Source organism: Pelmatolapia mariae, linkage group LG10_11 (genome assembly GCF_036321145.2).
Source record: "Pelmatolapia mariae isolate MD_Pm_ZW linkage group LG10_11, Pm_UMD_F_2, whole genome shotgun sequence".
Lineage (NCBI taxonomy): Eukaryota > Metazoa > Chordata > Actinopteri > Cichliformes > Cichlidae > Pelmatolapia > Pelmatolapia mariae.
In genome coordinates this window covers 48099112-48116420 of record NC_086236.1, presented here as the reverse complement: position 1 = coordinate 48116420, position 17309 = coordinate 48099112, and the positions used below count along the sequence as shown (strand labels likewise).

The window sequence follows — 17309 nt, the reverse complement described above, 5'->3', positions numbered from 1 at the left end:
GAGTTTTGACAAGATAGGTAAATTTCTTTAAATCTGCTCTAATAAAATTGTATTGCTTTTAGGGTCCAATGAGCAATCAACTTTGAATTCCTATAAAATAGAACTGTGTTTATTATCATCCTGTTACAGAAACACTTCAGTACGCTTTGCTTCCTACTTCCTTTGTAGATTACTGTATAGTGAGCTCAGTTAGACAAAAACACTTGGGACACTACTTGTTTTTGCACTATTTAAAGGTACTAGATTGTTGGCTAAATATAAATACTGACATGAATGTTTGTGATAAGTCCATATTATACCAAGCATATCTCAGCAAATTAATGAAACGTCTTTCTCTCTTTCTTTTAAACTGGCTGTAAATTTCCCTTTGACACAGTGCAAGATATTATACAATGTGGGTAATGGCCAGTGGTAGTGTGCTACTTTCTGTGAGGCATTATGGGCTTCTTAGAGTGCCCTATACACACTGACACAGAGAGAGCACAGAGAGATACAGTGTAAAACCCACTGTATAGTGCGTGTTCTGGGATTTCAGATGTCTCACAGGCCGTTTGATTTCCTGTCTTGCACAACTGCTTTCATGCCTTGTATGTCTGCTCTATAACATGAAACTGCAGAAACTCAGTTATATTGTAAATTTTTCAAGAAAACACCCTCGAAAGTTTGCATTATTGATCATATTAATCATATATAAACTGATAATCTTGGCTATGCGTTCTTACATCAAGCTTGCAATTTGTGACAACCACTCAGTAATCCTCTGACGCTGATAGTAATGTTAATTTATTTTGTTCTTCATGACCTCATCAAGCAGTGAAGTACAATGGGGGGGGGGGGGGTGTTCGATGTCATGTGGAAAGATGAATGAAAGTATGTGCTGTGAAATGATGCTATACTTTACAATGGTAATTGGAATAAAACCAACAACAACAAAATGTACTGTACAAAAGGTTTGCACTTTAAGAATGGCTTTAATTTAGAATAAACAGTATTCTGTTGCTTCTCAGTGCCTTTGTAGTGTCTCAGTGTGGTTTACATACAGACCCTTTTTCAGTTTCACTCTTAACTCACCTGCAATAACACTTTAACACACAAGACATTGTTTCTTATCTTTATTATGATACAATTAGGAGACAGTGTTAATCTATTAATGCTGTATGTTTAAAAAAAAAAAAATTATTGCTTTACTTTCAATAAGAGCTGGTACGCAATCTATAGTTTCTTATGATGTGGTTCTTATTGCTTTAAAGCTGCACTATTAGTTTCAAAATTTGGAACTGTAGCAATATTGTGTCATTGCAAAGCACACTTAAAATAAATACATGTTGAAGCAGTCAGGCCAAGTCGGGTCAAGTTCATCCTATAGCACCATTATGTCTGTCACAGGCAGCCTCATGTTCTCTTTGGCTTCAGTTCAGTCTCATTAGCGAATCTGATGTCATCTCATCTGCTCACTGCTCCACTTTCACCTCGTCAACAAGCTGCTGGAGGGAAAAAAAATGCTCAGGTCTGAACAGTTAAGTTTTCTCATTTTGACTGACATTTAGTGGTTTCCCCATGTTCTTTGTCTGCACAAGCTGCCGCATCAAGTGCCTGTGTACCTGCGTGTACTGCACGCACAGTGAATCAAGGCATCTAATCAACATTTCTGGTCACTGCAACAAAGTGATAACTACGTGATCATCCTTCCCCTGCCACAGCATCTCCCCCTCGAAGTCAACCAGTCTCTGTTTCCTCGCTCGCAGAAGAATCCCAACCAGTTTATTCGAGATAGTCACATAATGCTCAAACAGCTTTCCAAATCTTACAGTAATCACTTTCCCATCGCTGCCCCCCGACTCCCCAATGCTCCTTATGACCTCACACAGCTCCTGAACCTCTCTGCTGATGTGTGTGTGAGCGTCCTTCCCACGTTGCTCTGTCAGGGAACCCTGCAGGGGTTTCCCATACTCATCCCCTCCCCTTTGAGGGACCATCACGCTCGGTCTGGTGTTGTGACTGAAGGGATTGTGCTTCTGGTACTCCTGGTGTTCGCTGGACCACTTCTGCCAGTTTTCCTTCAAGCCTTTCACAGAAACGATGCACGCCGCAGGAGTTTGGGCGTTCTCCTCTGTTTCCATGGTGGCACTCTGGCTGTTTGTTCCCATGTTTGACTCTGTTCAAGACAAATTTAAATATCCAATCATTTCTCAACAGAGAAATACAGCATCTTAATGTTTCTAATGTTACTTTATTGTTTCCAAATTCTTTAAGTCTCACCTACTTATTTTTCACACAACTGTTCTTGTGATCCAGCTGTGTGTATGACTCTGGTATTATGGCACATCAGTTATGACTGGCAGCCGCAATCTTAAATCGTAAATTCAGCTGACAGCGTATTAAAACGAAATTACTTATTTCCCACAGTTAATATAATCTCATTATCAAAACAACAACGAGTGAACATTTAGCTTTGTAAAGTAACCTGGAAGTTCAGATTCTCGTAGTAAATATAAATAGTGACACACTGACCTGATCCTCCCTTCACCTGCAGTTACGCTTCATTGCGACCAAAGAGCGAGAATCCTGGTTACACTGTTACTAAATAATACAACTTAACAACACTGCAGCAGTGCTGACAGAAGCAAGAGTGTGGATGGATGCCTTTTTGTCACCAGACAAAACCACTGTGATGGACATCAACTTCAGCCAGTGACACGGCAGAGACAACCCGGACAGCCAATCAGTAGGAGGGGCGGGCTTACAAGACGGCTCTGATGTAAAGCAGATTACAGACTTTATCCACACATGTATGACCAGAATAGTAAAGCATGCCGATGTGTACTGATAACAAAAATTTGCTTACATGTGACATTAAAAAGACACATACACACAGGTTTATGAAAAAAGCAATAAGGAGTTTTTTAATGCAAATAAAGGTTGCAAAATAACATTAAAAACGAAGTATTCACCTGTGCTTATGTATGATAATGTTAGCATAAAACGGCGGCAGTGCAAAACTTATTACGAGTGTATCATAGCTAAATGAAACACAGTAACTAATTTTTCTGCCATTTATAGAAATACAGTCCCCAAGCGGTACTTTGTGTCAGAGCTCGGTTTCAAGCCGGACGTATTTTTAAATTGCGACAACAATGGCTGCCTTCAGTAGTCGATCATGCCTCCAGTATTTATTGCATCTTGCCCAGGATAATCTAGACTTCAGGTTACCGGTAACAAGCATCAGATATTGTCGGTTTCTCTTTGGTTCAGAGTGATTAACTGTTCGTGTAAAAAGCGATAATTTGCAGACTGGAGTCTCCTCTGACTCTCGGTTTGTTATGGGCTCATTCAAAGTATGAGCCCATAGCAAACAAAAAAGTAACCTTCTTTTGGAGACGAGATGTCTACAATTTGATCACAGCAATACTTCAAAATTGAGAAATGGTCTGGCAGATAGAGCATATTGCGTTGTTTTATGGCATTATTGTATGCCTATATCACATAGAACCAGTTTGTAATCATTTAATTTAATATTTCATATGTGATTCTTCTGTTTTGTGTAACATTAGTATTCACGCTTTATATGCCGTCTTATGCAGGAAATAAAAGCTCTGCTGGCTCTCAGAGGGAAACCATTTCGTCCCTGTGAAAACTTCAGAGAAAAGGTTTGCATGTTGAGGGGCTTATTCTAATCTGACTCTCTATTCTAATCTAAAACATTGATTACTGGCAGCAGAATGGTGATGTTTCTCTTTAGTAGATCCCACATTTCCCTGCAGTCACTCCACATTTCTCTTCTTCTCCGTAGTCTCCTTTCTGGTGCCTGGATGGTTTGTCTGAGGAAGATGTCCGCAGCATCATGGCCAGATCTGTGTGTGCAAAGTAAGTGTTTAAGCTTTGCAGTTAGGAAGGTGATGGAGCCACATCTCTGCTGATGGAATAACTGTATGCTGCACAGATTCAAGACTGGTTGAGATGTGGCTTTAGTTCATGTTAGATTGTCCTTCTAGGTCTGCTTTTGAACTGTGGGGCCACGGGCAAACACACAGTGAACTCAGAACATCCCTTCTGAACTTCCCCTCAGACATCATGGTTTGTTGCTTAGAGTTTGTATCATACTATTATGCTGGAAAGACAGATTTCTGCAAGTGTATGAAATTTAATTTCAAATGTTTACGTTGCACAATAACACGTTTCATTTCTGTTTGTGCTCTTCATTCCCTGCAGAGTCCATTCATGCACAAAGACTCCACATACCGGATAAACGTCTACACTTTCAACAAAACTTTGCTGTTTACAGACAGAATCAAAAGGATCGATGTAAGTATTTAGATGTGCGAGTGCATGTAAAAACATATAAATATGCACATAAAATAATAATAATAGTGAAATGCAATCTCACCAGGCCTTGGAGTATCTTCCCTTTGAGGGTACAGTTAGCCTTAAGAATCCCCAGCACATCTTCTGCTTATTAGAGGATTACGGCACAGACCCCAACAATATCCCCGAGCATCCCAACTACATCTACTTTGGCAGATGGGTAAGATGCATTTTGCTACTTGTGTACATTAAATGAATGTGGAGTGATCTACAGCTGAACTCTTCCATTTTACAGATAGCAGACGGTCAGCGTGATCTGATTCGCTCCCACAGTGTGAAGAACAGACACTTCATAGGAAACACCAGCATGGACGCTGGCCTCTCATTCATCATGGCCAACCATGCCAGGGTCAAACAGGATGACCTGGTTTTTGACCCATTTGTAGGCACAGGTAAGTTAATCCAGTCGTTGCTTCCCCCCGCAGACAGCTATAGACGGCAAAGTAAATACTTTCTTTAATGTGAGGCAATGTGTTTTAGGGAGCCTGCTGGTTGCGTGTTCTCATTTTGGAGCTTATGTATGTGGAACTGACATTGATTACAACACTATTCATGGGAAAGGTAAGCTCTACTCATTAGAGATTACACGCTGCAGCAATTGTAGTCTTACAGGTTAAGGATTGCTGTTTTTATATTTGAATCAGATCAATCCCCTGTTCAGATTTGCTGTTGGTGCCTTTTGTCTTTTAGGTCGGTCAAGCCGTAAAAACCAAAAGTGGCGAGGGCCTGACGAGAACATCAGAGCCAACCTGCGGCAGTACGGGACACAGAAGATGTACGTGGACGTGATGGTGTCTGATGCTTCCAAGCCTGTGTGGAGGGATGCTGCTCTGTTTGATGCTATCATTACTGACCGTAGGTCCTTTAGTTCACCCTAACCAGATCACAAAGGATTTGACATCTCCTTTCATTAAATATCTCTGTTATTCTTTAGATTTGATTGTTTCTTTGAGCTGTTACAAATAAATAAAAAATGTTCTGAAAATATGCAGTTATCAGGATTCTGACAGTGAGTGAAAAGCTTTAGCTATGGTTCAGACTGTAATTGAAAATTATGTGCTGCTCATTAGTGTCTGTTGAACACATTATTTCTGCCTGTTTCATGGATCGTCTTTTTATGTTTTGTGTGGCTCTTCAGCCTACGGACACTGCAAGATTTTTGATGTTTCTTTAGAATTTGAATAGCAGTACTGCAGCTAGCATGTTCCTCAGCTACATCTGTTCTGTCTGTATTCTTCTTAAACAGGAAGAAATCTCTTCTTGTTTTATTTTTTTGATACTCACTGTGTGACTTTTCTTGTTAGCGCCATACGGTATCCGGGAAGCCACGAGGAGAACAGGCTCCCACAAGGACATTGCTAAACCCGCTGAAGGCGTGTAAGTTCATCACATATTATATCAACATCTATCTATCTATACATCCATCCATCCATCCATCCATCCATATATATATATATATATATATATATTAGAGATGTGCAAAGCAGCCGGTATTTGTTTGGGGGGAGTATTTGTATTCGAGTAAAATTCAAAATAGCCGTAAAATTCCAGGTTTTTTGCGTTACATTTCTAATTAACATTATAGCGTAAGTATACTTTAGTAGTGGTGCTGGTGGGGGGGATTGGTGCTTATGGGGGGGTTGGCAGACAGTACCAGGAATAAGATGCTTTAAGTGCATGTGATTATGCATAACAGATGTTGACAGATGTTTGATATAACTGCCTCTGCTGATCTGACTTTTGCACACATTACATATCAGTTTGGTTTCATCTGCAGCACTGAGTGTAAAATGCTTCCACACAGAACTTGATCAAGTTGTTTTGGCTGGTGCAGGACCAAGAGGTGGCTCAGCAGCAGCAACACTCTTTTCTGTTTGGTTGACCACGGACCGGTTTATGTCCGACAATATTTTTACGGACCGGCCTTTAAGGTGTCGCGGATAAATACAACAAAATAGAACGAGTACCGGTACCAAAAATAAGTAAATAAAATGTATTCATAGCACACGAGAAAAGACACAGGGAAACTGAGATAACGATAAAAACAATAAATATTAACTATAAAACGAAAAAAACCCCAAACCTGTAAACCATAAATTTCACACCTGAACCTCAACACTCGTGGCCTGGTACCAAACGACTCACGGACCGGTACCGGTGCATGGCCCGGGGATTGTGGACCGCTGGTTTAAATTACCGCGCTAACAGAGCTACGTAAACAGAGCGAACAAGAGAGCACCCGACTGCAGATGTCAATAATGCAGCGTAATTGATTAATCTCCCGATCCTCGCTAAAGTTATAAACTGCCTCCGGAACCCAGTTAAGGTACAAAAAAATCTATTCAACAAAAATAGTGATGCAGTTCAGTCTTTTATCGCTCAGCCGAGCCGTCTCTGTTGCAGCAGCCTGTGTCATTCACCTTTTACACATCACTCACTCACTCATCCGGGCATGCACTGAGGTCTAATAAGGAAACTCAGCTTTTTGATATATATATATATATATATATACACATATATAAATAACTGGGGAATTAGTCCAGTGTTTAGTCCTGAGGAAACTAGTACATGAAACGGCAAATAAAACCACAGAGTTTTGCCATCGCTGCTCTGTTCTAAATGTTGTATTTCATTTCAATCTTCTGTACAGCTTTGAAGAGTCTCACGTCCCAGTCTCACAGGCATACCACCTGAGTGACATCTTCACAGATCTGTTAAACTTCTCTGCCCACCACCTGGTCACGGGAGGGAGGCTCGTCTACTGGCTGCCTGTCTACAGGCCAGAGTGAGTAAACAGACTTGGCATCATCACCTAGTTATAAACATTTTCAGAGTGATGATAAATCTGTTCAGTGTTGGAGGTAACTTACCAGTTAACTTGTCAGTACTTAAATTTGTAGAACTTTGTTATTGTTAGCATTTTGGGGTGGCGTCAGGAAGACATCTGATGCCAATTTCTGAATAAGAGGCGAGCTGAAAGCTTCTGCTTTTTCAATGCATTCAAAGCAAATATAATATAAAGCAGTGTTTCTGGGTCATTTTCACATATCTTTGCTTCTTTGCATGATAGAGCTTTAACCTGCATTTATGGATGGCACAGCTGACTGTGTTTACACATAATGTTTTTAATGCAGTGTCACCTGAGGGCATCGACAAGCTAATGTTTTTTTTGAAATAGTAATAACTAACTAATAAGCATAATTTTTGCTTCTTGTTTATGCCCTGTCCTGTCATGAATATGTCCTTACAACTTGTTATGTGTATTTGGATTGACATATATACATATCCATACACATGTGCAAACACAAAGTGTATAAATAGTGGGTCAAAGCCCTAACTTCTCGCTATACCTTGTAAAAATCATATTTTTGTACCTCTTTGACTTAAACTGAGTCACGCTGACACGTTACTTCAGTTCAGCAGCTCCTTTACTTTCCCCACAACAAAAAATATTTGTGTTCTTTGCAAGTAATACTAATTTTAATACATCATATATCTTACAAATAACATTTATGTAAATAATGATCATGTGTGGAGCCAATACAGAACCCTGGAGGAAACCACATACAGAGTCCAAGCAGTTACAGGAGTATTCACCCAACTTCACAACAAACATGTATTAATTAAATGGTTTTTTTTACCCAGTGCAATATAACCCTCCTGACCCCAAAAGGTTCCAATTAATATGTCATGACTGATTGTATCAAATGTTTTTTAAGACCTTGAAGTCCTCCAATTGCATACTGTTTCTAAACTACAGCATCTGTAATCTCTTCGATTGATGCAGTTAATGATGGTGATGTTGATCTGAATCCATATTGACTGTCGGGGAGTAATTTAAGTATATCGAAGAATTTGTCGAATTGGTTATTGAACAGTTTTTCTAGAAGCTTGGAGAATTGTGGGAGTTTAGAAACATGCCTATAATCTTTGAAGTGGTGTCTATCCTCAGCTTTATACAGCGACACAATTTAAACTATTTTCATATTGTGTGGACTTTTAGCGGCTCTGAGATGCTTTTATAACCTTCTTAGCAATCTTCATATCAGTATCATTGCAGTCAGTGGATACTTTGTAATTACACTTATTTACAACATTAGTAATTTCTTTTTCCTTTATTCCCCTTTTCACTGCTGTAAAGAACACTGAGTTAGGATTTCAGGATTCAGTGCAACTTTCTTGTACTATAACAAGTTATAAGGAAACACCGGGGCTGTGTAAGGTGAGTTGGTGCGTCACTGCCAAGATAAGATGGCAACTGCATGTTTAGTTATTGTTGATTACCAACAACAGTTTTGAATTCGGAATCCAGATTTTAAGCTCAAACCTCATTATCTCTTAAAGCTGCCTTTCTTTAAATAGTGATCTGTACAATAGGGGGCAGGCTTACGCCATAAACCAGAAGTGCACAATGCAGGCCTGTTGTAAGCACAACTGACAAGGTTTAAATTTGTTTTTGGCCTAATTAATTACCCAAATAACTAAACAATATGAAGCAAAGACGGAATACATAGCAGACACTATTACATTTTATAAAAATGACTGATTTCTGTCTATAATTAAAACTGGCTTTGTGATTTTTATTAAGGGAAAAGTGAACCCGAGAGACAGAAGACAGTGTTTTACTGAATTTGTACACTAACAAAGGACCTTCTGCTATCTTAGGGTATTTCCCTTTATTCTGATTCCCGTGTCTAACCACCTGCGTGGATTACAGTAAGGTTCAGGTGTGCCGAGGCTTTCTTGCCCATACAGCTGGGCCACGGCAAACCACAACTGACAGCAGTGTGCACTTTATATCCTGCTCATCAGAGACAAAGTTGTGTATTGTTAAAGGTTCTGTGCGTTTGCAGAAAGCAAAGTGCTGACTCTCTGTGCAGGTGTTCATTTGTGAAGGTATGAACCACAACAAACTAAGGCAGAAACGGACGTTAGGTGAGGAAAAGCGCCACGGGGCTCAAACTCTTTCTGGTCACTCATTAAAAGACCAGGAAGCAGATGGGATAATCACGGATCCAGTCACCGGGCTATTATTGTATCCTTGTGACTGAGAGACATCAGTTTGCAACCCTTTGACTTTTATCCATTTAGCCGCTTTGTGTTTCTGCACGCATCGAAACATATGCACGAATGTGTGTGTGTGGTCCCGTGTACGAGCACGTGCACACGCTTGTGTCACCATGTTCACACATTTGTCTTTGCTACTCATCTCATCGGTGCTTGACCCGGTGCCTGTCAGAGCGCCGTGCCAAAATAAACATCTGAGGCCAGGCAAGTCACATGTATGAACTATGTCTCTATGGTGTGCAGGCTGATCTGCGAGTGTGTGTGTTTGTGTTGTTGGATATGTGTGTCTGTGTGTATAAACCCAGACGCAGCCTGTCTCCTGGGTCTAATCTGGGGCTCTACAGGGGAGATATCAGGTTTCCAATACCCCCACATACATGTGTGTGTGTATCTGTGGCAGTGGCTGTGATAGAAACAGTGGGGACTGTGTGTGTGTCCGTCTGCCTCGTGAAAATGGGGGGCTGTGTGCGTGTGATGACAGGGGACACAAAGTCCTGTCAGCAAAAGACAGAGCCTAGACCAGGTCAGACCGCTTAAACTCTCTTCCTTTTCTGCCCTCGAAAAATAAATGAAGAAAAAGTATCGAGACGGATGATGTGTTATCCATCATCAAAGCCATAAAGTGAGCTAATTACAACATAAATAAGGGAAGTAAAGATATGAATCAGCTGCATAGTCAGAAGTAATATTAGATGAATAAATGAGTAGTGGTGACATTTTCAGATTGTAATTTCTTGATTGTAAGAAGTTTCCAGAGAAATCGTATAGCAATAATTAAGCTTTTGCATGCTTCTACATTATGAAAGCAGTGTGATGCAACAGTACGGTTGTAATTTTTAGTTAAACTGTTGAACTTAAACAGCAAGTCTTCTCTGTCAGTTACAGTAAAGTAAACACTTGGAAGCGATACCTGTAGTCAGCGTCATGTCACCTATTTGTTTGTGAAGAGCGCTTGGGATCGGACTGAGAAACAAATGGTGGTGACTTGTCAATCTCAGGGTAGCCACGGCTGCTTTATTATTTGCTTTACTCTAAACGGGCAACACTAGTTAAAATGGCCATAGTTGCCATGATGTGAACTGTTGCTTTGTTTTGAAGCTTTGAAATGAACTTTTTTCTTGGGGTTTTGGATCAGGATGTGATGAGCGAGGTAAAATGGTTTAAGGCACTTCCGGCTTAGCTTTTCATACCCAGAAGCTGTGACTGACCTGTGACCTGTCTATTGGCAACGTGAACATCAGTCTGTAAACAAGAAAGACTTGCAACTAGCAACTCAGACCTTGGTGATAGATTAAGGGTGCAGCACTGAAACGGGGCAGAATAATGTGTCAGTGCAAACCCCATATAGCTCTCATAGGTGTGGTTAGTTTTCTGGTTGATTTACAGAAGTTGCGCTGTTTTCTAAGCACAGGCACGGTCGGGTCATTTCAAAACCAAGCGCAAATAATAAGACGTGTTTTTTTTCTGTTTATAATTAGTAATAAATTCTGTTTTGCAAACATTAGTAAATAAGTTTGCGCACTTGGTGCAACACGGTCCGTCGCAAAAATCTGAGTTTCCACCATTTAAATGCAATTTTGTCTTTATAAATACCAACACTACTTTTTCTTCTTCTCTTCTTTTTTTGTTCATGCTGGTGGAGTGTTAGTAAATCTGGCCCCGGAAGTCTACAGCTATCATTTATATACAGACTGTGTTTGGACTGTCCATTTGTTCACTCTGTGGTGCTCTTTATAGTGAGTGAGCCAAATTGTGATACTGTTTAAATCTATTGATTTTTTTTAAATAATCTTTTTGTTTATTTACTAATTTATTACAGTTTCCCATTAGAAATGTGGGAAATCTTAATGTTGATAAGTCTCGAACCAGTCTTACTGTGAATGTTAAATACCTGTCCAGACAAAACAAGAATGTCAGACACACAAAAATGGGCTCGCATCCATGATGAAAGTTAAAAAAATTGATGTGAAAGGGGAAAAAAAGAGCTAGGGCAGGAGATCAAAGCCATCTCATCTTTTGAATCTCAATAATTAAGAAGAAGTAATTTAAAGGAAACAAGTCGTTAAATAAAATAGGCTGTTAGTAACATGGCACGTTGTAATTACAATTTGTAAGAGAAATAGTGATGGAAAAACAAGAAACTCATCCTTGTCATGATGCAGTTCATTTGTGCGGTAGAAATACTGAGCACCTGATTGGCAGCTCAGAATTGCTGCCTGACTGCATCACTGCCTAGTCACCATGACAACCAAACATCCCATTACCCCAGAGCCCCAACTGCCGCCATGGCAACAAGGCAAACAGTCATGCACAAATCAGACTGAGTCGGGACTGGTACTGGCGTGACGGTAGTTCGGAGAAAGTGCTACTGACACAAATATGCAAACACATACATCAGCTGCCGTTAATACGCCCTAACCCAGCCTGGCTGGCGATGACAGAGCCAGCAGCCAACCCGACAGGTCACATTCACTTTTTCCACCTTCATCTTCGCACAAAACGAGCTACCTTAGCCTCGCCAGCCGTGGTGGCACCGAACCTCTTGAATGTTTCGTGTTTATTTGAGAAACAGAAAGAAGCACACACAGAGCAAAGAAAGACATTAGAGCGCGCTGAAAAACCCCCCCAAAGAGCTGGCAAAAGTTAGGTAGTAATCTTGACAGAATTACTCTGTCCTGGCAGCCTTTTAATGGCCTCCAGATGAAATCTGTAGCGCATTGTTATCACAAGGGACTTACACTTCCTCTCATTCAGACTTTTGATGCATACAATCAAAATTTATTAGAGTCAGATGATGGATATTGGTTTAGCTTTATATTTCTGTCTCTTTGTTTCCTCCTCATTTAAACTGATCTGTAGCATGTGTGTGTGTGTATCTGTGTGTTTGTGGGGCGTCTTTCCAGGTACTGTGAGGAGATGGTTCCTCTTCATCCATGTCTCCAGCTCATCAGCAACTGTGAGCAGACACTCTCAAGCCACACGTCACGGCGTCTGATCGCCATGGAAAAGATCAAAGAACCAGAGGTGTGTCCATGTGGGCGTTTGTGTAAGAGATGAAACAAAATGAATCAGTTGCCTAATTTACAGAGAAGGAAAATATTTTCCAGTTCCAGTGCTGGGACATGCTGTTTGTCGTCACATGATAGCAAATGCAGTAAATCAGGCTGCGTTGGATGCTGATTAGAAGAATTAAATAGATGGCATTTGTCATTATTTTTCATTCTGTTAGCTGTTTGCTTCAGGTGATGTCATTCGTCCAGTTACTGTCCAGATGAAGCCAAGGGATTTCAAAGTGCACATTTTCATCACAACTAGCTAAATATGTTGTTTTTAGGTTATCTATTGTGGTTGCATCATTACAAATGACCTCATATCTTCACAGCAGACCAAATTTGTGTGCGTGGTGCAGAATTTGTTTATGTGTGTGCATGAAACACACATAAACTGATATAACTTCTTTTTCTTCTAGTAAAATGAGAACATGTGTTCGCCTGCCTTTTCCTCCATGCATTTAATGTTTTTTCATGGAGTTTTTTTTTTCTTGTCATGAACGCACGCGTCATGAGCACGGATGTAGTATGTGCGTATGTGTGTTCTTTTACATGTCTCCCGCTGGAAGTGATGGTGTCTCTCTGTCTGTCTCGGGTAAATCCTCACCATCTGGCTGTGATTGGCTCATTTCTTTTATACTGGAACCCTAAAAGGCATAATCACACATTGTATGGAAAACAATCCATCTTTGGATCTGACATCCATTCCGCTTCAAAACCCCAAATTGCTCCCATAAAGCGCCCGGTATGACACGCACACACCGAGACACGTTGTGTGAGGTTATCTGACTGGTATCTATAGCTCAGAGTTTTTTTGTTTTGTTTTGTAGTTTTTTTTTTTCAAATTGCCCTCTGTCTGCACCTATCTGCACGCGCTCGTCAGGATTCGCAGCCTGATGTGTGTCAACACTTAAAAGCTTTTCTATGCGTGTGTCCGCAGTTTCCCGGTTTTGACAGTGAAGAAGTTGGCCTAATTGTTTTGAATGTTTCCTGTAAAGCTCCATAAAGAAACCTCACCTCTTCTTATTTATGAGGTGTTAGAAAATTTGTTTGGTTACCAAGACCGCTTGTCATTCACCTGATTTTTACATTCAGTATATGTAACTCTCCACCTGAAAGAGTAAAGAACCACTGTTTTCTCCTGTGCCAGTTTTGTAGTCACGTCTTTTTATCCTCATCACTCTGGGGTCGTGCTTATGTTGTCAGTCTTTTTACCTTTTAAACCTGAATCTTTTCCTCAGAATGGCAATAAAAAACGTTTCCAGGTTGCTTGGCAGCATCGGCAAGCAAAGAGGAGGTGTCTTTGACAAATTACAGGCCCCAGGATTGGAGTCATCATTTCTTAACTCACCTCATTATTTCTCCACCCTTGATTAGCAGTTACCTTAATAGTGGAGGTAAAACTGAGATTCACAACAGCTGATTTTCAGCTGCGTAACAGATAAATGGTCTTGTGTGCTTGTGAAGCACTACTGGAGGGATCAGCCATTTTTCCCAATCCTATTCCCTCAGTTGGTGTTTTGATGATGGTGGTGGAGAGTTGTGTCCTACGGGTGTTGAGTTGGGTTGAGATTTGGTGGCTGCAAAGGCCACAACATATGATACACATTATTTTCATACTTAAACCACATTCAGTGCTCTCTCTCTTTTGCTGCATGGATGGGGACATTCTCATCAAGGGAGAGACCACTGCAATCAGGACGGAAATGTTTCATTTATGTGATAAAGACGATCACTCAAAACAAACTTGGGATGATTGATGTCATGGTAGCGTAACAGAATCCCTCATTTTCAGAGTTGAGCAGCATTTCGGGGCTGTTTATGATACTCATGCACTTCTCAGCAGTATGTTTAAGGATGCCTCACAGGCCGTCAGCACTTTTTCCACATGCAGCTTCTTTTCTTCTGACAATAATATCTAATGTCATTAATGCACAAGCATCACAAAGCCATAATTTGTTACCCACTATGTACTCTTTCCTGTAGATCTAAAGCCACATACCACTTTAGTCAATGTTCCTGTTAAAACACTGCCCACCTGAGAAGCCTTTGAGACTGGCACGCTTGCCATCTGCAGCTTAGAAAAATCCAATTTTCCAGAAGCATTTAAGTATTTTCCTTCTCCCATCCATACAAAACCTGGAACACCTGCTCAGCATTATTATACGTGCCACGAGGCGTCTTTTGCGTTGAGTTTTCCACATCTCCTTAGGTTTTTCCTTTATTTCATCACCTGTGTGTGTATTATTAATATACGCATAACCCTTCCTATTCTATAAACATGCCAGACATGTGCACACCTTGTGAGAGAGTACTGTGTTGATTTGTAGGAGGAATTTAGCAAAGCAAAAATAAAAGCTGCCTTTTATTCAGGTGTTTCTGATTTTGTCCATTTATTTATTTACTTCATTTCTTTGTTTTCAAGATGTAATATATGTTATTCATAATGAAAACTTTATTAGCAAGATGTCATGTTGGTTGGAGCAGCAAGAATATTTTAGTAAACTGAATAATTAGTTTTAATATCTGTGGGAAACTTGTAGATTTTTAAGTTAAGCAGGTTCAGCACAGTAACCTCTGCGTCTCTTTCCAGGAATTTGATAGCCTGGCCCATCTGTCAGATCCACGCTTCAGCGCCTACCAGGGTCACAATGCCTTCAGAGAGAAGTACTTCAGTGGACTTAACAAAAAGTCCACCAAGGAGAACAACAAATCTGATGTCAGCGGGGACTGAACGCATCAATGGGATGAAGATCACCAAATTTCCTCAGTGTCTTATCAAAAAAGATGAAACTTTTTAATCAGCGCATTGTTGTCAGTGCTCTCAAAAGAAAAACAAGTTATCCCATTTTTTAAAAATCTATTTGTTTTTTATTTCTTTGCAAATAAACCAAAAATGTGCGTGTTCTTTCTGAGTGGTACTTTTGAGAGTCTGAAATTAGGTAAGAGAAAGGGAAATGAAGTGCATCTCTATAACAGATATTTTCTAATGTAACATTTATAATTTAGCTGTTAATTGTAGAATGTGGTAATTAAGAATTGACCAGACTCCCCAAACATGGATCCATGGTTCCATAATGCAGGTTGTGCATAGTTCATAATGTGGAACTTTCTACCTGGAAGACACCAGTGTCTATGTATGTATGTCACATGCTCAGATACTAAAAACCCAAATATAAGATTGCTGATGTCATTGTCATAACACAGCTCTGCCATAACCACACTCCAAAAGTGTTTTCACACTCTCTGTTACCTAGCAACTGGTCTTTATGTGTAAAATTGATAAGAGTCTATATTTTCTCATATTTACTATAATTTTACCCCCATGATGCCAGTGCACCTTATACAGATGAGGTCAAAATGATTACCCGCCCTATAAAATTGAAATTTTCTGTCAAAATTTTTTATCAAAAAAGTGTTTTTTTTTTAGCATAGCATTCCTAAACATGCTGATTTTCCCCATGAAATATTAATTATTTTAGAGAATAATTCAGAACAAACAAAATTGACCAGGATCAAAGTTATTAGCCCCCTGAGAAACTGACCATTTCACTGAGCCATAGTACAACCCCCCGCTGTGTCTAGAAAATCCAAAATTAAACTGGGATGTTTGGAAAACCTGTCTTAAAAATGACTTGCTCTGTTTAACAGCGCTTTGGAAATCCTTAAACAAAAAATTTCAATTTCATAGGGGTGCTAATAATTCTGTCCTCATCTTTACATTAGCTCTGTCAGTTTAACCGACTTTAACTCTGTCATAGAGCCCACATATTGAACAAAACAGAATGGACATTTATATCCACGGTTCTGCTTTGGCTCAGAGTAAGAGAGCATGTTTAGGTGGCCTCCCTGTGCAGGAAAGATCCCAAATCACAGGGCGTCCCCACTTCTCCACCACTACAGTTAGTCAGCAGCTTTTGTTGTTTTCTGACCACAGTTTACATGCAGCCTGGCTCATTATTTATCTCCTGAGAGCGACGTAGCAGGCCCTCATGTGCAGTACCCCTTTGCTGTGTTTATCAGTTGGGCCTCTGCCTTTCCACCACACTTCCCCTTCGCCCTGCTTCACAGGGAGAGTTCCTGGCACCATCACATGATACCCGGCTCACCATCGTTTGCGGTGCGTGTTGTTTACAGTTCCCACAGCGACCTTTTGTTGTCCATCATCATCAAGCGAAATCAAATTATTCCACAAGACAGAGACCTCGGCTTTCCTTACTTTTCACTTCTGCCCTCTCGCTCTTGGTATTTTCCTTCCCATATTCACCACAACAGAAGAACACTGTTAGTTGGAGATGGTAGTTTTAATGCACATGCTGTCTATTACTGTGTGTGTGTGCTTCCATAATACAGTGATAAAACAAGTTCTCAGGAGCCCTCAGACTCCAGTGATGCAGACTATAATTAGGGAGAGAGAGGGAGGGTATGTGGGGGGGGGGGTTCCTCTCTACACACCACGTAATGCTGTCCAGACGCTGAGGAAATTCTGTTTGTGCCCATGTTTATACATGTGTGTACTTGCGAGATCTGGTTTTGTTTTATGTTGGATGCTAACTGCAGCAGAGCAGTTTCCTGATGTCGGTCTGTGATAATAAAATGATTCGAGACCTAACTTGTAAATATAATCATACTCCAAACACTGGTTGGATTGATAATTACAGAGATGCCTCCTTTACTTTCTCCTTTTGTAGTGATATACATATTATTTAATGGGGTTTTAAGCAATGGTTCTCTTCCTGCTCCATTAATCTCTTTATACTAAATCTTTTATCCCTCCCTTTTGACCTGTAGCAGTTCTTCTCTTCAGCTCCTCATTTGGTCACCTCTGCC

At 40.3% G+C, this 17309-nt stretch overlaps 2 protein-coding genes across 2 annotated transcripts; one reads left to right on the top strand and one right to left on the bottom strand.

Annotated features, from left to right (window-relative positions):
* Nucleotides 1-1649: 1649 nt before the first annotated feature.
* On the bottom strand, nucleotides 1650-2648 carry si:dkey-29b11.3 (actin-binding Rho-activating protein-like). The gene is made up of 2 exons (XM_063488073.2): nucleotides 2512-2648; nucleotides 1650-2155 (listed from the first exon to the last, which is right to left on the bottom strand). Exon 2 carries the CDS (start codon nucleotides 2145-2147, stop codon nucleotides 1653-1655), a length of 495 nt encoding a protein of 164 aa, XP_063344143.1. The 5' UTR covers nucleotides 2148-2155; nucleotides 2512-2648; the 3' UTR covers nucleotides 1650-1652.
* Nucleotides 2649-3104: 456 nt separating this feature from the next.
* On the top strand, nucleotides 3105-16933 carry trmt11 (tRNA methyltransferase 11 homolog). Its single transcript, XM_063486768.1, has 13 exons — nucleotides 3105-3212; nucleotides 3582-3647; nucleotides 3791-3864; nucleotides 3993-4074; nucleotides 4210-4302; nucleotides 4388-4522; nucleotides 4598-4754; nucleotides 4843-4923; nucleotides 5053-5217; nucleotides 5667-5739; nucleotides 7013-7147; nucleotides 12333-12453; nucleotides 15073-16933. Exons 1-13 carry the CDS (start codon nucleotides 3135-3137, stop codon nucleotides 15211-15213), a joined length of 1401 nt encoding a protein of 466 aa, XP_063342838.1. The 5' UTR covers nucleotides 3105-3134; the 3' UTR covers nucleotides 15214-16933.
* Nucleotides 16934-17309: the final 376 nt, after the last annotated feature.

Bases quoted from the DNA above. Each gene is read 5' to 3' on its own strand.
- si:dkey-29b11.3 (XM_063488073.2), bottom strand. From the start codon at position 2,147: ATGGGAACAAACAGCCAGAGTGCCACCATGGAAACAGAGGAGAACGCC.
- trmt11 (XM_063486768.1), top strand. From the start codon at position 3,135: ATGGCTGCCTTCAGTAGTCGATCATGCCTCCAGTATTTATTGCATCTT. The intron at 4,303-4,387 runs GTAAGTATTTAG...CAATCTCACCAG, and splicing joins ACAGAATCAAAAGGATCGAT to GCCTTGGAGTATCTTCCCTT. The intron at 5,740-7,012 runs GTAAGTTCATCA...TCTTCTGTACAG, and splicing joins GCTAAACCCGCTGAAGGCGT to CTTTGAAGAGTCTCACGTCC.